Source organism: Brachyhypopomus gauderio, chromosome 7 (assembly GCF_052324685.1).
Source record: "Brachyhypopomus gauderio isolate BG-103 chromosome 7, BGAUD_0.2, whole genome shotgun sequence".
NCBI lineage: Eukaryota > Metazoa > Chordata > Actinopteri > Gymnotiformes > Hypopomidae > Brachyhypopomus > Brachyhypopomus gauderio.
In genome coordinates, this window is record NC_135217.1 from 23,277,240 (window position 1) to 23,303,067 (window position 25,828).

The 25,828-nt window shown below is 47.2% G+C and overlaps 2 protein-coding genes across 4 annotated transcripts in view; one reads left to right on the forward strand and one right to left on the reverse strand.

Moving 5' to 3' along the window:
* Nucleotides 1–79: 79 nt before the first annotated feature.
* On the reverse strand, nt 80–17,437 carry virma (vir like m6A methyltransferase associated). 2 transcript variants are annotated; one of them, XM_077012707.1, is made up of 23 exons: nt 17,348–17,437; nt 16,438–16,550; nt 15,371–15,457; nt 15,109–15,157; nt 14,456–14,621; nt 14,219–14,338; nt 13,926–14,132; nt 12,400–13,585; nt 11,798–12,295; nt 11,153–11,307; nt 10,973–11,055; nt 10,388–10,481; nt 9,606–10,150; nt 9,225–9,460; nt 5,540–6,019; nt 5,271–5,403; nt 4,861–4,977; nt 3,569–3,729; nt 3,361–3,457; nt 2,806–2,972; nt 2,330–2,676; nt 2,082–2,225; nt 80–431 (listed from the first exon to the last, which is right to left on the reverse strand). In XM_077012707.1, the coding sequence occupies exons 1-23, from the start codon at nt 17,408–17,410 to the stop codon at nt 244–246; spliced, it is 5,436 nt and encodes a 1,811-aa protein (XP_076868822.1). In that variant the 5' UTR covers nt 17,411–17,437; the 3' UTR covers nt 80–243. The 2 variants fall into 2 exon arrangements, with proteins under 2 accessions (XP_076868822.1, XP_076868821.1); XM_077012706.1 differs by having other exon boundaries at nt 13,896–14,132.
* A 1,642-nt stretch (nt 17,438–19,079) lies between these two features.
* Nucleotides 19,080–25,828, forward strand: part of esrp1 (epithelial splicing regulatory protein 1) — a 21,947-nt gene continuing 15,198 nt past the window's right edge. Inside the window, exons 1-10 of one of the 2 annotated variants that reach the window (XM_077012722.1) lie at nt 19,080–19,469; nt 19,829–19,957; nt 20,762–20,878; nt 20,992–21,106; nt 21,996–22,094; nt 22,172–22,226; nt 22,462–22,572; nt 24,512–24,644; nt 25,154–25,196; nt 25,306–25,607. In XM_077012722.1, the coding sequence (XP_076868837.1) occupies nt 19,338–19,469; nt 19,829–19,957; nt 20,762–20,878; nt 20,992–21,106; nt 21,996–22,094; nt 22,172–22,226; nt 22,462–22,572; nt 24,512–24,644; nt 25,154–25,196; nt 25,306–25,607 (1,236 nt within the window). In that variant the 5' untranslated portion in view covers nt 19,080–19,337. The remainder of the gene's footprint in view (nt 19,470–19,828; nt 19,958–20,761; nt 20,879–20,991; nt 21,107–21,995; nt 22,095–22,171; nt 22,227–22,461; nt 22,573–24,511; nt 24,645–25,153; nt 25,197–25,305; nt 25,608–25,828) is intronic. The other variant, XM_077012723.1, reaches the window with a different exon arrangement.

Below are 25,828 nucleotides of genomic sequence, written 5' to 3' on the forward strand. Positions count from 1 at the left end.
CTTTGAACATGCGTATGAACTTTTGAACATTAACAGCAGGATTTACACTTTAATACACAACAAGGACACCGATATCAAATGGGTATTCACAAAATTTTAATAAATTTTTTCAACATAAAATTGACTAACAAACACAAAACATCACAATGCCACAACCTATGAACATATCCATGGGTTCTGCAAGTCCACGTCCATATTGGTCCTTTAGAGCCACATGGCAGAGTCTTCCTGTCTAATCGACAGTTAACGGGTGAATGAACGTACATGTCGGCCACGCCCACCTCCACTCCCACTGCTGCTGAATTTCCCTTGGCCACGCCCACTGCCACTTACTCCACCTCCTCCTACGCCAAGTCCACCTCCACTTAGCCAGGATAGGCCAGTGCCTCTTCCCCTGGGGACACGGTCACGCGGAGCCAGACGATATGCACCTATAGCAAAACAGTGGGTGGGAAACGGTGAGAAATTTCCAGAAAACAGACCACAGGTCAAGAGCATGTGGTGCTTACAGTAATAGATGTTTCTTTTTACAATAAAGTCACAGCAAAGTGTTGAACATAACCTTCCTCTAGGCCAGTGGGTTCCAAACTTTTTGCAGTGAGGGCCAAATTTGGTGAGGTGAAAATGTGTGGGGGCCAAGCATTCAGCCTGGCAATCGGCTGAATATTTCATATTCTGGTGAAATATAAAATGGCTTTTTTTTTGTCTACTGCCATCTTCTGGTGAAATATTTGCAGGCCGGTGAAAATGTGAACTTTGGACACTGCTGCTCTACGCCATTCAGATACGCTAATATCTAGAATATCCAAAAGATGGCACTCTTACTCTGGTGTTAAAAATACACTTTCAGAGAACACCACATTGTACCTCATAATTATTCATAATAATAATAAAGAATAATTTTCATCCTTATCCTAAACGTGTCATACAGTTGTGAGGAAATCAGGTCGTTTCAGTTAGGTTCACCTCCAGGTAACCGACCAAGTCCATTCCCCTGGTAAACAGCTCTAAACAGTGCTCTCTCAGGAGCAGTGGGGAACCGTCAGGGCCCTCTACGCCCTCTCAGAGGGCCTAAAATATTCTTAAATAATTATCCAATTTTATTTTATCTACTTACAGTTTGACAATCGACATCTAAACAATTACAAGAATATAAGCAAATAAATTATTCAATCGTGTCTATTCAATCTGTGTTGGAAGGTGAGGGGTTAAGTGGAAGCCTGTGAGCCTGTGTCTCCCCCTATCAGGACGCCTGCTGTTCGTTTACAGAGGGCCTGGCAGTTATAATTCAGCGCAATACCAGTTTCAAATGACAGCAAAATTGACCAATCATATCTTCTCTCTTAGTGGGCGGGCTTAACTGTATGATAATTTCCGCCCGCTGTGGCGACGCTAGCTGTCGTTAGCACCACCGCTAGCTAGTTTCGATTCATCCCTTTGACGTCCTCGTGCGCGCTGTTTACATATTCCGCTTCCGAGAACCACGGATCTGTGAACCTTTTTTGTTTGGAAACTTATTTTGCTTAAGACGTTATCTAGTACAGATATTATTGTTTATTGCGTTTTTAAAGCTGTACTGTCGTCTGTTTTTCTTTATTCTTTATTGCAGTTTAGTAAGAAAGGAAACAATTTTTTTCGGGGGGGGGGGGGGGGGGGGGGGTAGCGGGCCCAGGTTTAAAGGTCACGGTTCGCTACTGCTCAGGAGAAACATCAAACAGGCCTTATAATGCAGTGCCCTGACGCATCTGTCTGGAAGTGTTGTGCCATCTACTGGCAAAAGGAGACAACTTTCCTGTTTTCAGAGGTCACCAAACAAAATCATGGCTGTACTGTTACTTCACTAACACTGGCCGAATGTGTCGGAATAGCCGAGGACGAGCAATTAGGTGTTACAACCGCATATATCATTCAGCGACTCTCAATCTGCCTACATACACAGCTATGTATATGTAATACTGGCATGTGAAGACAAATGTGTGAGGGCATGAGTGTGTACGAACACCTCAGTGGTTGTGTGTTTGTGTGTGTGTTTGAGAGAGAATGCTGTGGATATCTTAGGATGTGAGTGTGTGTGTGTTTACCTGTCGGGGGTTGTCTTGATGGTAATGGTCGAGTAAAGTTGCTTTGTCCTCCTCGAGGTTCGCTGTACGTTCCTCTGTGAGTGACAGCTGTCACTGGAGTGCTCCAAGTGGAGCCCCGCCCACCTTCACGACGAGGGTAGTTACCTGACATCAGCAACAAAGGGTCATCCACTAAAAAAAATCTAATACTAACAAATTACAGCAAAGCCCAGCTGTGTTTGTGTTTCAGTGCTAATAACTGTATGTACCTGCTAGCAGTACACTCTTGGGGGCAGGTGGAGTAAAGAAGCGGGTGTGGCTCTGAAAGCCCCTCCCTCTGGTTCCTCCAGTGAACAGGCCTCTGACAGGTGGCTTGGCTCCTCCCCCTTTGGGTGGGCGTTTGGGCAGCGCTAGGCCAGGGGGCAGGCTGACCTCCTTGAACTCGGCAGCCAGGAAGTCGTCGACGTGCATGGACGGCGGTCTGCTGGTGTTCTGCTTGCGCTGGCGGAAGATGTCGTGGGGTCTGCTCAGCTGACCGAAGGCCCCGCGGCCCCGCCCACGAGGGGCAGCCATGATGTGGGCGCGCTTAGCCGGCTCCACGTACTCGGACTTGCCACTGCGAAGAGAGACGATATTCACGCTGCTTCAAGTTCCCTTCTAGGCTAAGGGAAAGAACTGGTGTCTGGGGTCCTCCCCTCTGCGGACAGACCTCCAGGGTCTGGTACCATCTATCGAGTGTGTGTACCTGGAGGTGATGAAGGTCTCGTGTTTGTGTTTGCCCAGTCTGAAGCCCTTGGAAGGCTTGCTGTGACCAGGAGAGGTGGGCTCACTGAGGAAGGAGCGTTCTAACTCTGCCTTCAGGTCCAGGTCAGGACAGCACTGCTGTGCCAGAGCCACCAGGTCCACTTTCACCTGAGGAAAAATAACCAATCACTAACAACAAGAACCACCCCCCACACACACTCAAACACAATCAGCATCAAACAGCTTGCACAGCACAGGACCGCTGACCCTGTAGTGTCACAGAGCTCCCTGTGACATACGACCCCTGTCCCTCTAGTGTCACAGAGCTCCCTGTGACATACGACCCCTGTCCCTCTAGTGTCACAGAGCTCCCTGTGACATACGACCCCTGTCCTTCTAGCTTTACAGAGCTCCCTGTGACATACGACCCCTGTCCTTCTAGTGTCACAGAGCTTCCTGTGACATACGACCCCTGTCCCTCTAGTGTCACAGAGCTCCCTGTGACATACGACCCCTGTCCCTCTAGTGTCACAGAGCTCGGTCATATATGACCCACCATGTCCTGCTCGGTCTCCATCTCATCTGACTGGAACGGGGACAACCAGAATGCTCTCAGCTGCTCATCCAGCATATCAGACAGGACATACACTGTTCTGTAGGAGACACACACACACAACATCACAAACAAGCGAGCCTTATATCAGCTCGGCCAAGAGCTGCATCCGTCATCAAATACAACTTGGGCCGCAACTGCTGGCGCTAACCTGTTGTTAAACTGGTTCTGGAGCGGTTCCGGAGCGGGCAGGGTGGGTTCTATCTCGGGCTCCGCGTGGCCCGGGGCGTCTCCGGAGCTCTCCAGGATCTGCCGGAGTCCCACCACGTTCTCCAGGAGAGACTCCAGTGAGTCATCGTCTTTGAAGAGCTCCTGCGAAAGAGCGGCCGTCATCAGACCAGTGTTAATTTTGACAGCAATTTTTTATTTAGTTTTAGTCTTAGCCTTTTGACTAAAATGTCATTTAGTTTTAGTCATAATTTAGTCATTGAAGTTGTTTTTAGTTGACTAATTATCATTAGAATTTAGTCGACTAATTATCAAAAGAATTTAGATGACTAAAATATAAATGGTGTAATTGTCATTATATACACTTGCACAAAATGAAACATTTAACCAGTCACAGAATATTACTGTTTGTATGTGCAATACATATTACATTCTATGTAAAACTGGGTGCCGTATAAACAGCAATGCCATAGCCCACAGATGTCGTTTCATTTGTAGTATTTTTCCCGACATAATCGTCCCACATGGTTTACACACCGTCTTGTTTTTCTCAAAGTAAAAGGAGAAATGTGACCATATATTGCCGCTCATCTTTCTCCCTGCTGACATTGTCGAGTTAACTTCGAGTTGAATTTCATAAGTGGACACAGTTCACAGGCTAGTATGGTCTTCCCTGGGTTCTGTGCGATGTGAATACGTTAGTATTGATTGGACGGTTACACGGTTTGTCCCGCCTCTCCGTGTACGCTAAAGTAGTTACGGTTGGATCTCTTCTTAACTTATCCCTACCTTTCTCAAAACTAAATCAGGTCTGATTGGATGTCGTCGCTGGCCAATATTTTCGTCTCGTTTTTATTAGTTGACGAAAATGTCATAGTTTTTATCCCTTCGTATAGTATATTTATTTATAGTCTCGTTTTCGTCATGAAAAAAAGGTTAGTTGACGAAAACTATGACAAAAATTATTCGTCAACGAAATTAACACTGCATCAGACGCAGGACGTTGGACGTACATCGCTGCGCACGGCTACCTGAACCAGTCACCGTGGCGACAGCCTGATGGGAGTCTTTGGTTATTTCAAAGTGGTGTGTGGGATAAAATGCCACTGGCTAGCCCTAAGTAAGTCACTGGTACTGCCACAATTACGTCACAGGCAGGAAGGGTCTAGTACTGGCATCTCCCTAGAGGTTGTGTGCAGCCCCTGTGTAGTGTGTGTTCAGGCTGTGTGCAGCCCCTGTGTAGTCTGTGTTCAGGCTGCAGTGTTCAGTACGTACCGTGATGTGTTTCTCCAGCTCCACTAGCGGCTGTTCTGCTGAGTCGTCTCTCCACTGCAGCAGCTGTTTCATATCACTCACACCAAGTGCCAAGGAGCGTGTGTCCATATCTTCATCCTGGTACAGCACACACACACACATGCACCCAGACACACACAGATTAAAACACCCACTCATCCACCTTCTCTCTCTCTCTCTCTCTCTCTCTCTCTCTCTCTCTCTCTCTCTCTCTCTCTCTCTCTCTCTCTCTCACACACACACACACACACACAGGCATTCTAATCTAATTAAATGTATTCTCTCTCTGATGCACACAAACACACTTTCTCTCCCTCTCTCTCTCACACACACACAAACACAAATGAAGGCCCACTCTGCTGGTGTTTGGTGGTCGTGAGCGGGTTTCTCACCATGGAGTCGGTGTTCAGGATCTGACGTAGGAAGTCCAGCAGCGCTGAGAGCAGCTCTGGTGACTCTTTACTAAAAGACGCAGTTTCCCTCCGCAAGAGGGACACCACTGCACAACTGTGTTTCTTCAGTGAGCTGCCCCACACACACACACACACACACACACACACACACACACACACACCCCCCAAATTAGAACAGCCCCACAATGGCCCACCACTACTGCTGTAAATAATCACACACACACACACACACACACACACACACAAACCTCTTCAGGTGAAGGAGGCCGTAGTCGTGTTCTGTCAGGAACATCATGGTCCTGAGGCAGGTGAGTTGGAGGGAGTAGCTGCTGTGCGGATGTCCCAGCACCTCCACCATGCTGTCACACATCCCAGGCATCACGTCGCGGGAGGGCAGGGCGTTGGCCAGCTGCTCCGCCTCCGACACACACACCTCCCCTGAGCCGCTCACTATCAGCGAAATGTCCTGGTCGCACAGCGACTGGATGATGGTGGCTATCAGTTCAGCGTTCTGCTGCGCCGATAGGCTGGCGTCCGCTGGTGGGAGGAGCATGGCAAGCAGGCTGGGGAGCAATTCTGTCAGCTTGTCTTCGCCCCGCCCCTCGCCCCGCCCCTCAGTGCGTGTGGACCCGCCCAGGAGAGCCAAGGTGGCCGCCTTGCAGGAGCGCTGAGACACCAGGGTGTCCAGCAGGGCTAAGAGTCTGGTGAGCTGTGAAATGGACCCCTCCCTACACACACACACAAACACAAACACAGTGTTAGCAACTACCGAGAGCTTACAGACCAGTGAAACAGGATTCGGTGTCTCTCCAAATTGCACTTCTCTATACAAAATGTTTGATGCCTAATATTATTGAATTATTATTGAATTATTGTGCCATATTTTGGCAGATTTTTAACACCGCAATCGAAATTTGTCCTCCGCTTTTAACCCATCTGTGCAGTTAGAACACACACACACACTAGTGATTACTAGGGGGCTGTGGATCACACGTGCCCAGAGCGGTGGGCAGCCCTAGCCCTAGCCCGGGGAGCAGTTGGGGTTAGGTGCCTTGCTCAAGGGCACCTCAGTCATGGCCTCAGGTCTGGGAATCGAACCCACGACCCTCCGGTCACAAGACCAGTTCCCTAACCACCAGGCCATGACTGCCCCTCGTCCACATTATGGACGGCTGTGTGAGTGTGTGTGTATTCTCCTGGTTCAGTTCTTACCTGACAGATCATTACCAATTTGTACTAGTAAATAACAAATGCTCAGAGCATACTAAGGTCAAATTTGGCGTCCCACAAGGATCTGTACTGGGCCCCATATTATTCTCATTATATATGCTACCACTGGGCACCATCATTCGTAGGCATGGTATTAGCTTCCATTACTACGCAGATGATACTCAGTTGTATATATCTTCCAATTCCGAAGATTGAGAACTGTGTCCAGGACATTAAAAACTGGATTGCATCTAATTTTCTTCAACTAAATTCCGATAAGACTGAGGTGCTGATTCTTGGGCCCAAAGCTGCTAGAAGCAATTGGGCAGGTATTCCTCTTACCCTAGATCAGGGATGGGCAACTGGCGGCCCGCAAATAGATCAATAATAATTTAATAATTAAAAGAAGAAAAAAAACGATATAGCAGGACTTTTTTGTTCTTGTCACGTAGGGCAACGCCCTCCTCTCCTAGCTGCATAGTTGCCAGGTTCGCAGTTTTCACGCCAACTTGGGCTTGTTTGAAAGTCCAGCCGCGGGTAAAAATTCTGGGGTCGCGGGGTGCGGTTTTTTGGGCTACTTTTGAGTTGGGCTACCGCGGGAGTTACAAGTCAACACTAAGAATCGATCGCGATATAATACTTAATTTGTCTCCATTTTACACTCGCCACCTTCCCTCTGTCTGTCACGCCCGTGTCGTCATTGTGTTCAGTTGTGTCTAGTTTAGTCCTGTGTACTTGTATCTCTGTGTTTCGCCCGTTGTCGGTTATTTGTGGTTTGTTCGGTTTTGTGGATTATCTGTCATCGCTGTTCTGGTATTTTCCGTCTCCGTTGTGTTTCTTCGTTGTGAATGTCTCTCCTGTTACGACTCCTGCCTGTCCTGTTGACCACTTGGATGGCTCTCCCGTTTTGACCCTGTACAAACGACTTCGCCTATAATTCCCCTTATTAGATCTCGCTCTTCTCAGCGTTTGTGTCCGCCTCCTCGCTCCGCAGCGCGCTACGTGTTACAGTTGTTTGATATGAAGGAGTTCAAATTCCTTTTTGCACTTTTTTATTAAGCAAATGTTTTGTCTTTGTTGCTTATTAAGGACATGTTAATGCATTTATATGCAGAAAATAGATGTATGTTGGTGCAATAAACATACAGATCTGAATTAATTTAAAATGTGTTCTTATTGAGAATAATTTGTAGTGTCTTTCATATCCAATTATTTGAAGTGCATGGTCATGTGGCCCTCCAATAATAGTGCTGAAAAAATTTTGGCCCTCTTTATCGTGGAAGTTGCCCATCCCTGCCCTAGATGGTTTTTCAGTAACACCTAAATCTACTGCAAAAAGTTTGGGTGTCACTATTGATTCGGATCTTTCATTTGACACAAAAATATGCAATGTCACTAAGGCTGCATTTTTCCATTTACGTAATATTGCCAAGCTGAGACACTTACTTTCGTTAGCTCATGCAGAGAAGCTGGTCCATGCTTTTGTCTTGTCAAGATTGGACTACAGTAATGGTCTTCTAATTGGATGCTCTAAACACTAAACAGTCCATAAAGAAGCTACAACTTGTTCAAAATGCTGCAGCTAGAGTCCTATCTAAGGCTAGAAAATTCAATCATATTGCATTACACTGGCTTCAGAATAAATATTGAATTGAATTTTAAATACTTCTGTTAACCTATAAGGCGTTAAATGGTCTTGCCCCACAATAACTGAGTGAATTCATTGCTTACTACAACCCATCTCGCCCTTTGCGCTCCCAAAATGCAGGATTTCTCCTAGTTCCAAACATTTGTAAGACTACAGCCGGAGGCAGAGCTTTCTCCTTTAAAGCCCCTCAATTATGGAGTAGCCTTCCAGCTCCAAACTGAGATTTGGACACAGTTCCAATCTTTAAATCTAGACTTAAGACTCACCTATTTAATCAAGCCTTCAGTTAATATTCCCCCTGTAAGGTGTGGGGCTCAAGGGCCCCCAGACGTTGAGATTTCTGGTAATTTGAGATGTTGATGCTGTCATCCAGCTGTGTCATGGCATCATTCTAGTTGTGACAATGACTTGTCTCAGTGAGCCCTCATGACTGTGGTCACCTGAACCCCTCCCTTTAGTTATGCTGCTATATATTAGCCTGCTGGAGCCACATGCTAATCACTGGCAAGTGAGCCGTGTATGTTTAAATCAATGGCTGTTTAAATTGATGTCCACACACTCAACCTGTATTGTCTATCTTTTTGCATGCTTCTACCTAAGACGATTGCATGCAAGCACCTACAAGCACCTGGGAGATGATCTGGCTTGCCAGTGGATGTACTGATGCCGGGGTTGGATGTGCCATTGTCGCAAGAGGACGTGCTGATGCTCCTACCTGAGGCTCACCATCTACACCAAAGAGACTGTGACTACTTGGCCGGGGAACAAGGACCTTAAACATTATCTGTAGAACCATCCTGCGCACCACGGACTTGTACTAACGGGCCGCCCAATGGAGGATGGGTTCCCTTTTGAGTCTTGATCCTTCTGAGGTTTCTTCCTAATCCCCACCATCATATGGAGATTTTCCTCGCCACTGTCGCCTTTGGCTTTCTCATTAGGGACCTGGACCCATACGATTGTAAAGCTGCTTTGTGACAGCTTGTGTTGTAAAAAGTGCTATATAAATAAATTTGACTTTGACTTTGATTTTGTGTGTGTGTGTGTGTGTGTGTGTGTGTGTGTGTGTGTCTCACTGCTGCATCTCCTCGTTGAGTTGCTCCAGCAGGGTCCTCATGACTAGCAGGGCGGAGGGAGCGGCCAGGTCGCTGAGCTGCACACACACGCGGCGGAACATGGAAAGGAGGGGCGGGCAGCTGCTCACACACACGCAGCGCAACACATCCTGCAGGGTGCGGGCCTGGGCCAGCAGGTGCACACTCCACAACTTCCGTGTGTTCGTCGCCACGCTCACGTCCGCCGCCGACAGAGCCTGGCCCCACACACACACACACACACACACACACACACGTGTTAGTGTGTATGTGGAAAAGGGTGAGGTACTGGAAGGACACTAAAGGTGTGTGTTTGCATGCATGTCTCTGTGTGTGTGTGTGTGTGTGTGTGCGGTGTCGTACCTGTGTGGTCTGCATAGGCAGAGGCAGGGGCAGCAGCTCAGACAGCAGGTTCAGACTGCTGTATATGTTCTCCGGAGCCGCCAGGATGGAGTTGAGCACCTCCTTCAGCATCAGGGACCAGCTGTTGCCGGCCACCGTCTCCTCCGAGCCCGTCTCCTGCTCGCTGACCGCCTGCGTGAAGGTCAGCAGCACGTCGGCCACGTCGGCCTGGACCCGCAGCTCCTCGCCGTCCAGCCGGCCGGCGGGGGGCGCCGAGCACACGATCATGTGCAGGGCCACGCAGGCTGCGGGCACGCGAACGTCCCGCACCTCGCAAGCCCCGCCCCCCAGCAGCTCCGTCAGCATGGTGCGCAGGAGACGTAGCGCGCAGGACGCCGCCGACAGAGCCGTCAGGCGCTGCGCCGTGGGGCCCAGGGGCCCGTGGAGTCGCCACGGCAACAGCAGCGACGAGGTCAGCTTCTGCAGGACCCTGATGAAGGCGTCCATGCCCTCCGCGCTGAACAGGGCGATCGCCGCCTGGTTCCACTTCAGGTCCTTCTGCTGACCTGCAAGCACCACACAGCAGATGGGCTCTGTGTGTGTGTGTGTGTGTGTGTGTGTGTGTGTGTAGTACCTGGGGGGGTGGGGGGTATGTGTGATTCACGTATACATGGCCAGGGGTGGTGTGTGTGTGTGTGTGTGTGTGTGTGTGTGTGTGTGTAGTACCTGGGGGGGTGGGGGGTATGTGTGATTCACGTATACATGGCCAGGGGTGGTGTGTGTGTGTGAACTAGTGTGCATACCTGGCACAGCAGTTGGCGGACAGGCAATGTGACACAGCACTCTCAGAGCCGTGATGAGACCCACTCCCTCAGACATCAGCAGGTTCTCCAGGTTCTGACGCAGAGAGCATAAGTACACACACACACACACACACACACACACACACACACACACACACACACACACACACACACACACACACACGTCATTCTGCCGTCTTCATCATCATCACTGCTGAAACAGGCACCTTAACCTTCACTACAGATATAGGGCCTTGGTGGAGTTAGCATCCCACTCTCATGTCATTTCACAGGCAGCTGATTTTAACCCACTGAAAAGAATTCTCTGGTTTCTGTCTTTTTTTCCCCCCATCATTTCGAATTCATGATACTTTTTCTCAGGTTTCAGTCCTAAACATGTTGGATCGTAAACTGTGTGCAACTAAAGATCGAGTCTCTATTTTTCCGAGTCTCTATCATATCTTCTGACTCATCTATGCTGAACGTCCAACACCAGCCTCTTATTCCTGTGGCATATACCATGAGTCACACCATTCACTCCGTTTTATAGACCTCATTATACTGACGCGAGTGAGGTAAACACACCTGTTTGATGTAGTCAATGAGCGCCGGGATGCCGCTGATGTCAAAACGCAGCTTCTCAAGGGGCTCCAGCCACTTACTCAGCTCTAAAACACACACACACACACACTGAGGTGACACGACTGGCCACAGTGGAGTTTCACTCCTAGCAGGGCTGAACGATGTGCAGAGGCTGTCAGCCACCTTGGAGTTTGGCGTTGTTCTCATCAGCTTTGCAGATGGCCAGCAGCGGAGTGACGTAGCGCTCCACCATCCGCAGGTCGGCTGACGTCTGCAGCACCAGGAGCACCAGCATGCAGGCGTAGTTGTAGGCCACGGATTTACGAGCTTTTCCTTCTCTTTATAGACAAAAACGTTCATTACCGTTTAAATGCTTTCTAGGTATTTGTCATGTCAATAATTTACCGTCTCTTAAGTGAAGAGACAATATTTTTGATTCCATCTAATCATCTACTTTCAAACATGTTCTGAATGTACTCTGGTTAGAATTACAGTCTACTTTGTGATATTAAACCACAATTACTGTATTAAGTAAAGCTGTCTAATATGGTGTATTAAACTGTTATTACTGTAGATATTAATTGGTCCCAATGGAGATATTAAGCTGTAGTTACTACAGTTAGTAATGCAGACCATTGTGGTGTTCATCAAGGTTGTGTACATGGTCCGTTTTGATTTTAGTGCATTACACCGTGTGCTTAGGGCACGTGTTCACCCCTGCCCCTCTGTGCAGAGTGTGCTTTATGACAAGTGTGCTCACTCTTAGCACTCCCTGTAGCATGCGCTTCGTGTAGTAAGCGTGTGGTTTGGTGTGACGTGTGCTCTCACCCCTGCCCCTCCCTGGCATGGTGCTCCAGCAGGCTGACGAGGCAGCTGAGGTTGGCGTCCAGGCTGAGCACGTGTGTGACCGCGCTGCGGCCCGTGCTGCTGAAGCTGATCAGGTACAAGCAGTGCAGCGTGGCCAGGACGTCCGGGCTGTCGCCCTCCGCCACGTCCAGCCCGTTGAGGTCGGCCACGGCCTGCAGGGCGTGAAGGGCGTGCATTAGCCACACCCAGAAGCCATCGTCCAATGAGCCTTCGGCACCGGCCCCGCCCTCATCCCCATCCCCCTCCAGCAGGGCGGGCAGCTGGGACAGGGGCGTGAGCAGACGCAGGAGGAGGTTGGTGGACTCGTGCTGACTGAGGAGGAAGAGGAGGCCCTGCTGGGTCTGGGACAGGAAGCGCATCAGCTCCCGCACGGCTTGCAGGACCCCGACATGGGCGCAGGTGGCCGGAGAGGTCAGGACCACCGCTAGGGATTCCAAAAAGTGAGCAGCATGCATGTATCTGTAAAAGGGACGAGCAGGCTCGATTAAACAAATCAAATTAAACAAATTAATCTATGATAACAAACAAGACTCTTAAACTACCAATGGATATGTGAGAATCACCTGTAGAGGGTTGGATAGGGGTCGTCTCGCTCTGGGGGCCCAGTGATGCGTGCTGTAGTGGGGAAGGCTTTGCCTGGGGGCTGCACCATGCAGTGAGGTGCTGTCTCCAGCAGGTGGAGCAGCTCCTCCATCAGTCCCTGCAGTCTCTCCAGATCAGCCTCGGACAGGGAGGACGACTCCAGGAGGGCGGCCATGTCCATGGGGCTCCCGGGCTCCGCCTCCAGGGTCTCCCCCTCGCCCGCATCGCCCTCTCTCTCCGTGCTCTCACACTCCCTCTCTCTCTCCGCCCTCTCCCTCTCGCCCACCTCACCCTCCGCCGGCTGCCGTTCCGCCCACGAGCAGGCCGTCCTCTGCAGGTCGGTCAGCACTTCGTAAAAATGACCCTTCTGCAAAATGCCCGCGCCGGCGGTGGCCACGCGGACCGTCTGGTCCAGCAGGAACAGCTCCACGAGGCGCTGGTAGCCGCTGACCGCCTCTTCGCCGCGGGGACCGTCTCTTAGCAACGCCTCTATGCCCAGCGGATCGCTGACGATGCTGTCGAGGCAACGCAGCACGTTGAGCTTCAGCGCGGAGGACACGTGGTCGGCGAAGAGCAGCTCCAGGAGGCGAGCCACCACCCGGTTCCCCAGCAGCGCCCGCACCACCGGCCCACCGCAGCCGGCCAGGGACGAGGTCAGCTTGGCCCCCGCCTTCAGCTGCCGCAGGTTGAGGGCGATGGGCTGGGCGAGGGCGGAGTCTAGGTTCAGGGCCTCCGACGCCCACCCCACCAGCACCTTCAGCCGCCTCTTCTGGCCCTCGGGGTCCCGGACGGACAGGAAGCTCAGCCCTTTCACCAGGAGGGTGGAGGTTTCCTCCAAGGCCGTCACCCAGCCCGCCCCGCGGTCCTCCGGCCCCTCCCCCCAGGTCTCCAGCAGCTCCGACAGCTTGGCTGCGGACTCCGCCCACAGGGACGTCTGGTCCTGGAGGTCCGCCGCCTTCAGGTGATTAAGTTCTGCCTCGTAGCACGTGATATGGGGCGGGGTGAAGTGCTGGAGGGGGCGGAGCTCCCGTTCATAGGGGTCGTACTGAACGGTTGGCAGCGAGGCAAGGTCCTCGGGGGTGTAGTCAAGGTCAAAGGCCGGCAGTTTGAATGCCCCGCCCTCGAGATCCTCCTCATCGCTGGAGATCTGCTCGTAGCCATCGTCCCCTACAGGGAGAGATCAGTTAACGAAGCACGCTAAATCGAAGAACGGGTAAAAATCAGTCACTACTCGGTTCTGGCTACTGAATTGATCCATTCTGGCTGAGAAAACCCGCTGTATTCGCAGCTCTGACTGGGACTACAGCCTACAGTTACAGCCTCCGCGTTTGTGGCGTCTCCCGGCTGTCTGACATGCAGTGTGTGTGTGTGTGTTAGATCCTCTCTGCTCTCAGGTTAGTGTGTGAGCATGCTCTACAAGGCGCACACACACACACACTCTCCCACAGGAACGCACACCGCCATGCGTCTCCCCTACCTTCACCATCATCCTCCATCTCCTCCTCACCATCGTCCTCCTCCTCCTCCTCTTCCTCCTCCTCTGCCTCGCTCCCTTCAGACCGCCCTTCTTCATCCTCCTCGTCGCCGGGCCCCTCGTCTTCCTCCTCGGGCTCCGGCTCCGAGTAAGGGTCCTCAGCTGGTAGGGAGCCGCGCTCGGGAGAGACGGGCTCCAGGTAGTCTTCACCACGCTCCACCACCTCCTCCTTCACGGGACCTGCGAAACACCAGCGCTAGTTTCCATACGCACGAACAGCAAGCAAGCGCTCACACACATGCACGTGCCCAGTCATACACACACACCTGACACAGGGAGCGTGTCATCGTCATCGTCGTCTGGAGGTGGTGGCCCGGGTGGGGTACGCGGCCCTCTGGGTTGCGGTCTGGGTGGGCTACCATTAAACTGCTCCTCATTCTCCCACTCTACACACACACACACACACACACACACTCCTTAGTTACCCATTAGGAGCGAACAGGGCACACTTTGTACTGGTCCAGCTGTCAGTGAGAGCCGTGTGTTCACAGCACAGATCTAACCGTGTTTGATGGTCCTCTTGGAGGCCGGGGGGTGCTGCTGAGGTGGAGGGGGCGGAGGTGGGGGCGGAGATTCCCGCTCACGGCTGCGCGAGCGCTCGGCAGAGCCGTACACAGCCAGCGTGAGACACGTGTACCAGCCTCGTAGCACCAGGCCGTCTGTGCTAACCTTCACAGCCACCACACAGCACAAACAGGGCAACGGAAGAGTCAGCAGTCTGGTTCGTTTGTACGCCGATAATTATTATGTGTGTACTGTATTAATGCATCTTTCCCAATAAACATCAGAATAGCTATATATCATACAACATATTACATATATCGAATAAGGTGTCATCTAGTGCGAAAAGTATCGCAATTCAATTTCTGCTAGATTGCTCACTCTGATCCAAAGCAGTACAATCACTTTCACTCTCTAAAAGGAACACGGTGTCAGATCTAATATTTCAGGATCGGGCTGTCTCAGGAGGGGTGTGTCAAAAGGAATTCTGCTTAACATGCAAATCACAGACAATTTGCATAGACATCGTACAGCGGTAAAGTGAGGTGGGAATAGCCCCTGTGGAAAGGGCCCACACGGGGCAAACGTTGGGCAAGGAGCTGCACACGCTGCAACACTCCAGCATCTCCACACGGGTCAATATAAAAGTCCTCACCCTGCCACTGGGCCTGAAGACAATCGATTTGTTTTCATCGTACTCCAGACTGGAAAAAAAACACATGACATAACCATGTTAGGCAAACCGACCGTGCATACGAGGAAGAAAATCCTCTCACAGTGCCGTGTGTGTATTTCTTGCTAAGCAAGTCAAACCCATGTATGTCAGTTTGCAGCAATTGTGAGCTCTGGTATTTTTGTGTGTGTGTGTGTGTGTGTGTGTGTGTGTGTACTGGTATTCATGTCAGCGTGGGCAGTACCTGCCCAGCCGGTCAAACACTGGGGCGGTAGGCTTGGAGACATTGTTGAAGAACAGGTCTAACTGGAATGCATGAGGAGCTGTCTCTCTGGAGAAACACACACAAGGGGATCTGGGATCACACCAGAGCCTGCCACATGCTCTCAACTCCGTGAGACTGGCATTGATATCTGAATAACTAAACTTGGCTATTTTGATCAATGTACATTGTTGCTCCGCAACAGTATATTTCCAAAGACAAACAATAGGACTTAATATTTTCATACCATTCCAATAGTGTTGTCTTTCAATCGCTCTCAATTTTTCTTAGGAATAATAAACACCTTCTTTTTTAATTGAAATCTACTATAGGTAAACCTGTTTGACAGACAGGCCACAGTACCTCGCAACATTTGGCCACGTCAATATGGGACTATACCTAGCTACATGAGCAGTTTATAAAGTGCTAATAATATATGAATGGTGAACACTAAACAAAAATGTCTCGATACATCAGTGTAAGATGAAAAGGTGACAGAGAGAAAAAGACTGTGAGATGAAAAAACACACAGAGATGGGTGAGTCATAACTGAAAGTGGGAGAATAGGGGGTGTGGTGGAGCCGATACTTAAGAAGAGTGAGAACAGGACAAACCAAGACACAAAAACACCCACTACTGTTCCTTTAACAAATCCTTCAACTCTTCATACTACACACAGAGTAACTTCAGGCTCTAAACATCCTGTACAAATACAGAAAATGTCAAACTAGAGTGCATTAATAAAAAATGGCAAATTAAATTCAGTCATTCATTATTATTACTAAGCATTATTATTTAGGACTTTTCTGTCTGTGATTTAAGACTGCGTTCCTTTAAGTGAATCTCACTGAATAAAAAAAAACGATTAGGAAAAACAGTATAAACTCACAACCTCATAACAATGTAGACCGTAAACACCAAATATGTTAAGACCAGTGCATCACTGAATGAAAGAGAACTCGTCAGTTTTATAGACTTGAGACACATCAACAGCAGAAACCACTACTGATCCCAGTGCAATTAATACGGCCCATCTCCAGTGGTCTTACCCGAAAGCTCTGCTGTCCGGGAGACTACTGTGAGCTTTGATACCAGGGGGGATGACTCTGACTTCTGTGATCAACACACCATATGGAAATCGCACAACATCCACATTAGTAAGCTAAAGAGGGAACACACACACACACAAAGATAAACGTCAATCCGCGGTCTGTTATGTGAACTATGCACAATCTGCCCATGAAAGTGTGTAATCATAGATGGTTTACAAGTCTAAAAGAAAACAGTGTTGGTTGTTTCAAACATCATGACATGTTTTGCACCACATTTCCTACTACTGTCTACTACTCCATTCCACTCAACTCAGAAAAATCCCGTCCTTTGCTCTCTCCCTAAAGTTATTTTATTGTGGCAACTGACTGGTCTAACAAGTTTCCATAAAGCCGTTAGCCAAGGCAACAGAGTTGCTCAACACCATTACAGAGTAGACAACAGATCCCACCACGCCACAGAGGAAGCCCCTACACAGGATGAGACATAACCTTAAATGTAACTGCCAACATACTAAAAGATAACCAGCCTTATTGGAGCACCTCTGAGTTAGCTCAATGAGTATTTAGATTTATGTAAACGATGGTTTATGGTTTTATATATTCCATATCTCACTTAGCTGGCTAGTTATTTATATCTGCCAGTGCTTAGAGATTTAGGAGAAAACAAAAGTAGAGACGTTTGCCGATTGCATCAATAGGCTAGCTCGCTAGCTAATTAGCTATCCTAGCTAACTTATGCAGCTAGCAACTTACTAACTAGCTAACTTGTTGGCTTGCTAGCTGAGATTTGTTTACAGAGAAATACGCTAAAATTGTGAACCCTGCACGAAGCACTCTGTTAAAACTTAAACGCCGCGTCTTATGAGGTTTTCACCAGTGGCCGAATATGCAAAAGAGTTAGAATTACCTCTGCATTTTGATGTTTAAACGTATCTAAAAAGAGAAGCTCCATTGAAGAATCCCCCGCCATCTTTCTCAGTCACATTTGAACTTCCGGCTAACTAATTTCTTCCGGTATCAACATCTACTAGAAAACAGTACGGAATAAAATATGTTGAATGTACTGGTCACATATTCTCCAATTGTACATACGGACGTTGAACAAAAGGAACACCACTTAAACTATTTAAACTTTGTAAATTACTTGTAAAGTCTGCAGCAATGAGTTCTACTATATAATGAAACTTTATTTTTCTTGGAAAATAAATACATACATATTATACACAAAATGAGATTTACAAATAGAACCCCAAATTATAACTTATTGAAAATGGATTTTTACAACTTTGTCTGCGATGTTCAATAAATATACTATTAGAAATTGCATTTATTAAAATTAATGCGTTTAAATAAATTTGCTTTGTGATGTGCCTGTCTTTTTTTCTCATTTTATCTGATTAAGGTTCTGTGACATGTATAAGCTTCATAGATAAAAACAACATCCATGTGTCACATTCAAAACTACAGAGCTTGGATTATTTATGCTTATTTCAGTATTTATATTTACACAGGCTTTTGTAAATTTAAAAAAATCGTTCAATAGTGAATTACAAAAGGTATTTAGCAATGTGAAAAATCACTAAACATAAACAGCCATTTCTAGCAGTTTTATTGGTTATTGTTTAAATGCAGCCTATTTATTTTGTTCTTTCTGAAAGTTAGAATTAAGTTAAACCTAGACCTAAAATTTTGGGCTCTTGAACACAGGGAACAGCTAGGCAAAGGTACTTCTAAAACCGTTGCTTCTAAAGGGGCTTCTAAAACTCTTCATGGAATCATAAGCAAAACAATTCTATATCATTGTTTCCAAGAAGTCTACTTTTAGGCTGTTTATAATAAATATGTAGGCAGAGTACTAGTAGCAGAGTAGCTAATTGTCTAGTGAAGATAATATTTAACAAATGTGTAATAACATTTCTCAGTTTAACATAATCAAAAAGTCATAATTAAATGAATAGTTTGTACCTCCCTCTGCCAGTTTATGTGAGGCATTTTAAAATAGGCGCCCGATATAAAACATGTGGGAAATATAGATTTGATTATTTCCTCATCTAAATCATTGTCATTTTTGAGTATCTCTCACACTTCACACCAGAAGGAAAACTTTATTATTCTGGAAAACTGATTTTCCTGATTTTCAAACATGTATAACAGCATTCCAAGAAAGACATAGTGGGGTGGACATCAAAGGCAGCCTTACTGTGTGTTATTACCACCCCATTGCTGTGTAATCTACAGTGTTCTTATGCGTGGATAATTCTTTAAGACCACAGACAAGGGCAACAATATTGTGTCTTTGCCTACTCCTATGTGTTTAAGGCTATAGGATTGGGGAGAAACGAAAGGAAAACAGAAATTTCTGATAAAATAGGAAGATAGGTTTGTTTTGATAATGTAGCTTCAACAAGTCGCTGTCTATTATGTAAGAATTAGGGAAAGGATCAATATTTTACTTAAGGACCTGTTATCATTTAATTTGTTTATTTTTGGTTGAGCTGGATTTAGGGAAGACTGGATTTCCTTGACTTTCAGGTGGATCTTTTTTTTCTAGTGCCATGCCACGTCCTTGTTTCCAACCACCAATAAGAGGGCGCTCACTCTGGGCAGGTATATGTTACCTGTGTCACGTGGGTGGCGGCCAGGTAGGGCGCTCACAAAATCAGCACGAGCAAGCAGCCATTATAGGCCCACGCGAGGGGTGTCGGACTGTTTTGCATAGATTCACACGCAATCGAAAGACTACGGAATAGCTAAAAAAGGAGTAACCGTGTGGTGTACCTGTTCATAGGTGTAGGGGGGACTGGGGTCCTCACTTCTCCGTCTCCTGGAGTTAGTCGCTGGGCATTTTGTAATATCGGGTTATTATATTAGTTTTTTTAACCTTTCAATTTTAAAAAATGACGGTTAATCCTAATTATCTGGTGCTCTTATTCACCACAACATCTGGTGCGAACGGGGATCTGTTGGGATCAGACGAAAAGGAAATTGTTCAGTTGGTTTGGCAGGTTTTCAATCTAGGCACTAAAAAGGTAACTTCATATTTCGTACTCTTTGTGCGTCTAAATGTTTTTGTGTATGTGTGTGTGTGTGTGTGTGTGTGTGTGCGTGCGCGCGCGCGGTTGTGTGTGAGGGATTGGGAGTTGGGAAGAACTCAGATTTTCCTGTTTCCTAATGTCTGCCCTTTTGGGCCTAACTTGACAATAATAACATTGAAGCTTCCATTGGTACATTCACAGAAGTCGTTTGGGCACCTTGTTATTTTGTCGGTAATAATGCCTAATCTGCAGTTTATTATTAAATAATTGAGTCTATGACCGGCGTTCACTGTTTTTTTTTAAATAACTGAATTATTGCTCTTGCGCTAAATGCTCTTTATCGTTCCGAAAAGACAGGACCAGTGAATGAAGTGCTGGTCAAGCCGGAGAATGTGGAGCTGTCGGAGGAGTGTAAGGAGGGCAGCGGAGTGAGCGAGGAGGCTGTCTCAGCTGCTTGTCCACTGGAAGAGGCACTTAATCAGGTTGGAAGAGGACTTTTGCAGTTAATGTCGTGCCCGAGCTAATGGGCATGACATGTACTTAAATGTCGTTTCGTCACGAATCAAATAGACTGCTTTTGTTTTTAAGTTATAAACCGACAAAACCAGTTTGAACACAACTTCAGTGAGCCCAACCTTTATTGTCATTAATGACTGTATTGCCTTATCTCGGTGCGTGCTGTCAAAACGTGGCCTTTATACGGGGCACAAGAGATGAAAATGAGGGCCTCCCTTGGGAGTGATATACTTTCAAATTATTTATTAGTAAAAGTGAATAGTGAGAAGAAAAAAGATGAAACTGTCATCTTTGTAAAGTGTGTTTATTTATGCTAATGAACCTTGCAGTGAAAGTCTGAAATGCTTATTAAACCTTGATCATTTTTATTTAATTGTGTATTAATAGGTTACTACATAATTTATTATACATCATGATTTAACAGTTTACAACATAGTGAAGTCAATGAAGACAAACAATGATCTAGTAATTTAACAATTTTAAATATTGAAATGTATTGAAATGTTTTTGCTTTGTTTCATCTACTGTATGTGTGTGTCTATGTGTGTCTGTGCATGTCTATATACCTGTGTTTGTACACATGTGATTGTGTGTGTTCTTGAATGTGTTTGTGTGTATTCATATATGGGTGCATGTGTGTGTGTGTGTGTGTGTGTGTGTGTGTGTGTGTGTGTGTGTGTACATGCATGTATATGTGCATGCATGTTTATGTGTGTGTATGCATCTGTGTATGTTTGTGCGTGTGTATGTATGCGTTCGTGTGCACACAGTTTAACCAAAGACTGAGCTCAGAAGTAAACTCAGAGGCAGAGAGCTGCTCCTTCTGCCTCTGTACAGACGGGCAGCTTCACATACGCCAGGTCCTGCATCCCGAAGCTGCTAGCAAGGTACAGAGCCCTTAAGATCCTTGTTCCACTGTACAGCGCTTGAAGGAGATCTGTCTGCAGGACGCCCAGGTGTTGCCTGTCCCGTGAATGTCCCGTTTGCTTCTTTCTTCCAGAACATTCTATTGTCCGAGTGTTTCTTTTCATTTTTTGACCTGCGGAAAGAATTCAAGAAGAGCGTTTCCTCCGAAACTGAACTGAAGGACCTGGACATCGAATTCATGGCAGACTGTATCCTCACACATCGATTATGTCTTTGCTCAGGAATTGTATTTATTGAGGTTGTTAAGTGTCAGATGGGAATGCCATTCAGACTGTAGTAGAACTGCGACCCCCGCTGCAGACATGACTCAGGTATCCTAAATGTACCCGAGTGCAGAGTAGACAGGTTCTGAGAATCCTAACATCAGCTCAGCCTCTGCAGTGGAGCTGTGCTCTGTAATTGTGTCCACTGTGCGACACAGATTAGAGCGTGAGAAACCCTAAACGATGCAATGCTGGGACTCAAGGCAGTACAAACCTTTATAGCTGGGGGATGTGGAGATGAAACTTGTGCCCTGTCTGTGGCCTGTCTCACCTGCCCCAAGACAGAGGATGTACTTGAAAGTGCTCATCTGGAACTTCCAAACCAAGGCCAAATGGCAGCCAATGAGAGAGGTGCTATGGCTAGAGGGTGTGAGTGAGAGTGTATCTGTATGTGTGTGTGTGTGTGTGTGTGTGTGTGTGTGCATGCTGTTATAGGGTGTTGGCTGCAGAAGCCCAAGGTTTTGAAATGCAAATAGAGAGACAATAGTATTGGACCATTGAGCCTGCAGGAGAAGGCAAAGAATGTTTAGTCAACAAGCTTAACCAACCACACCTATCTAATGACATCTCTTACATACACATACACACAGAAAGGGAGAGAAAGAGAAGAAAACACAGAAAAAAATATAAATAGAGACCAGAACCGTTGCCGTGTCCATTTTGCGATCCGTGTTTGCACTGAAGCCGGGTTTCTGCGGCTGTGCCGAGACCGGAAGCTCTCCGGCTCATCTGTGTGGTGGTGGGCGGGATTTCTTGGCGTGTAGGGGATGGTTGGAGCTGTAAGGCGACTCTCCTTAACTGCACCTCTGCTCAGGCTTGGACGTGAGCGTGGACTCTTCTGTACATGCCTCCACTGCGCTCAAAGTACTCCTCATGTCCGGCGTGGTCCAGGCACTTCTCTCCGAGTCAGTGGGTGAGTGTCACATCGCTAGCGTGCGCCCACAAGCCTCTGGAAACCTCAATACTTCAAGCTCTGCTTTCCCTTCCCAGGTCACACCTTCTCCTGCCCTGAGAAGGTGAATGAGAAGTTTGAACCCGGTACCTGGTGAGTGTGTTTTCATCTGGTTAAATGTATGTGTGTGTTTTAGTACAAGTGTGTGAAACTCACATGTTTAGGTTACATATCATAGTGTCTGTGACCATATATATTTATACATGAGTGCTTTGGCATGTGTGTGACGCTTATGTGATTACATGTGTTATAATGTGTGCGTGTGTGCATGGTGTGTGTGTGTGTGCATGGTGTGCATGTTTGTGTGTGTGTGTGTGTGTGTATACAGCAGTAAGATGGAGCGAATAGATGACAACACTGTAATCAGGGCACGAGGTTTGCCCTGGCAGTCCTCTGATCAGGACGTTGCACGCTTCTTCAGGGGCCTCAACATCGCCAAGTACGTGAAGATAAACTCAAGAAACCAGTAAAGATCTCACACAGCACCAACAAACACAAACCTGTCAAGATCTCATACAGCACCAACATAAGAAACCATTAAAATCTCATAAAGTATAAACATACACAAGAACCCAGTAAATATAGCGCTGTTCCACCAATGAGAAACTGGAACTGTTCCGGGTCATGAAACTAATTTGGAAGCATTCGCTGCATTTCCACCAAAACAAATCAGGTTCCGTAACCCTAAACGTTCATTCCCAACTGGAACCAAATAATAGTAGGGTTTTCAGTGTGAACTGTGATGACATACATGGGCGTGTAGCAGGGGCGGACTGGGGAGAAAAAGTAGCCCGGGAGTTCCTGACAGACTGGCCCAATATATATATATATATATATATATATATATATATATATATATATATATATATATATATATATATATATATATATATATATATATATATATATATATATACACATATACATATATATATACACATATACATATATAATACATATATATATATATCTGTATGTGTGTGTGTATATATACTGTGTATATATATATATATATATATATGTGTGTGTGTGTGTGTGTGTGTGTGTGTGTATGAGTCTATGCATGGCACGTAGTGTATATGACGGCGTTTATTGTCATATGGACAATATTAATTCCAGCAATAATATGATTACAAAGCCACATAGTGGCTTTTAAATAGTCCACCATAAGACCACCAAACAAGTTGTTTTACGCAAAGTGCATCCTAAAGAACAACCTACAACTCTAACGTGGGTATTTCTTCCTCTTACCTATTTGTGGTGGTTAGTTTTAATCTAAGAATTTCAATAGGTTTAAAAAAAAACACAGTGCGCAGTGCTCTGGAACCTTTAAGACCGCCACTTGCGTCCGTGTTAACCGTGTTAAGGTAATTTGTACATGGTGCCTTAGACGTTGCAGAGGCGACAGCAGTACATTTAAAATAACATGTTATCTACAATTTAAACTGCTGTATGTTTTCGTAGTCCGGCCCGGATTTTCTGGGACAAGTTGTTTTTTTTTCTGATCTCCGCTGCATATCGTCAGCCCGCCCAGTCCGCGGCCCGGTCCAACTCGTTCATGTGTTTACAGGCTCAGTCCGCGACCGCGCTGAGCAGGTTAGTCTGACTGGAGCGGGGGAGGTAATAACACCGTTAAACAGCAGCGTGACTACAGGCCGGGACCGCAGTGCGCGGCAGTGGCTCCTCCACGGGCCGAGTTAAACCACCGGCGGCCAGCGGCCCACCGGCCCACTAACCCATCGGCCCACCGGGGAAATCCCCGGTAGCAATGTATGCCAGTCCGCCCCTGGCGTGTAGTGGAACTGGATGGAGTAATTTGCTAGTGCATTATTTTGTGCTCAATGGCTTTCTGGGTAACAGACCATCAATCCAGATGACTGGGGTGCTGAATTCAGCTACAGCAGTTCTGGAAGCTGACCTGCATCTCCATCCACATCAGCCATTAGCCACATCACCAGTAGAAGAAGCCAATAAATATAACACACAACAACAATACAAGACACAAGATCTCATAGAGCACCAACACAAGAAATAAAGATCTCACACACCACCGGTACAAGAAACCAGTAAAAATCTCATACTGTAGAGCACCAACATAAGAAGCAGTAAAGATCTCATACACCACCAGTACAAGAAACCAGTAAAGCTCTCATGCAGCACCAGTTCAAAAAACAAGAAAAGATTTCACAAGCACAATAAACCAGTACAGAATACACACAACACCATCAAGCACAAGAAACAAGTAAATATCTCTAAAACAACCTGAGCATCACTGAGCACGGTCCTTTACGCATCTATATCTGTACTTCCACCATTTATCAATCAGGCAGGAAAGTATCATCTCAAGAGTGTGTGTGTGTGTGTGTGTGTGTGTGTAGAGGAGGCGCTGCTCTGTGTCTGAATGCCCAGGGCAGGAGGAACGGCGAGGCTCTGGTTCGCTTTGAGAGTGCAGAACATCGAGACCTGGCTCTGCAGAGACATAAACACCACATGGGCTCGCGATACATAGAGGTACCCTCAACAAGCCCAACACTTCCACACCTCCACCATTACTGCTAACAACCAGTCACAGCGTGTCTACAGTCTGAAGACACGCCTCACTCTTCGAACGCTGGGAACTGCTTTTTTCTATCGTTCAGATTAGACACCATTTCATCACTACATACTTCTTTAAATGAATAATTATACATAGACCCTGGAGTTTATTCCATTATACTTAAGAATTGTTCTCTTATCCAAGTCTAGATGAGTATTAAGTTATCCTACTACAGTAAATGAGTGTGTGATTCATCTGTCATTGTAGTGTTATATTTCTTTAGCCGTCTAATAGCGCTTATTTAAGAACAGGACATCAATAATGCATCATGACATGAATGTCATTGATAATAACATGTAATTAAAGACAATCTTGTTTGATTCTTAATTACCGGACATCCGCATGTCAACATGAGTGTTGTGTCTTTTCTGTGTTTGTGATGGAAGCATATAGAGAGGAAACCACTGTGGCATGTGTATTGCAGGTATACAAGGCGACCGGGGAGGACTTCTTAAAGATAGCAGGAGGTAAAGCAATCCTCTTTATTCCTCACTCTCCACCTTCACCCTCCACCCACACATAACACCTGTGCACCGCCCCCGGTCACTAAAACAGGCGTGCTCGTGTGGTCGGCAGGCACCTCCAACGAAGTGGCCAGCTTCCTGTCGCGGGAGAGTCAGGTGATCGTGCGCATGCGTGGCCTGCCCTTCACGGCCACGGCCGAGCACGTGCTGCAGTTCTTCCCGGCCTCGTGCCCCGTGGCGGGCGGCAGCGATGGCGTCCTGTTCGTGCGCTTCCCCGACGGCCGGCCCACGGGCGACGCCTTCGTCCTGTTTGCCTGCGAAGACCACGCCGAGAACGCCCTCAAGAAGCACAAGGACATACTGGGCAAGAGATACATCGAGCTGTTCAAGAGCACAGCAGCTGAAGTGCAGCAGGTCTGTAGAACCCTCTGTTTTTACACTTTTATTCCTTGTAGGACCTAAGAAACTTTCTCAGCAGCATGATAACGGTGCTTGTAGGAAGGACCTCTTCCCCGATTGGTCTGGAATGCCCAGCCCAGTGAGTGTTGGCTCGCTCTGATCTTCTTGGTTTGGGATCCACCGAACCAAGTTGGGATGTCAGAGCAGGAATGTCACAGCTGTGCCAGGCCAGGGTT

What these genes read in the sequence shown, in the direction of transcription:
- virma (XM_077012706.1), bottom strand. Translation starts at nt 17,410, where the DNA reads ATGGCGGGGGATTCTTCAATGGAGCTTCTCTTTTTAGATACGTTTAAA. An exon ending in TTAAACATCAAAATGCAGAG is followed by an intron (nt 16,551 to 17,347) that starts GTAATTCTAACT and finishes TTCCCTCTTTAG; the next exon opens with CTTACTAATGTGGATGTTGT. An exon ending in CCCTATCCAACCCTCTACAG is followed by an intron (nt 12,296 to 12,399) that starts GTGATTCTCACA and finishes TCCCTTTTACAG; the next exon opens with ATACATGCATGCTGCTCACT.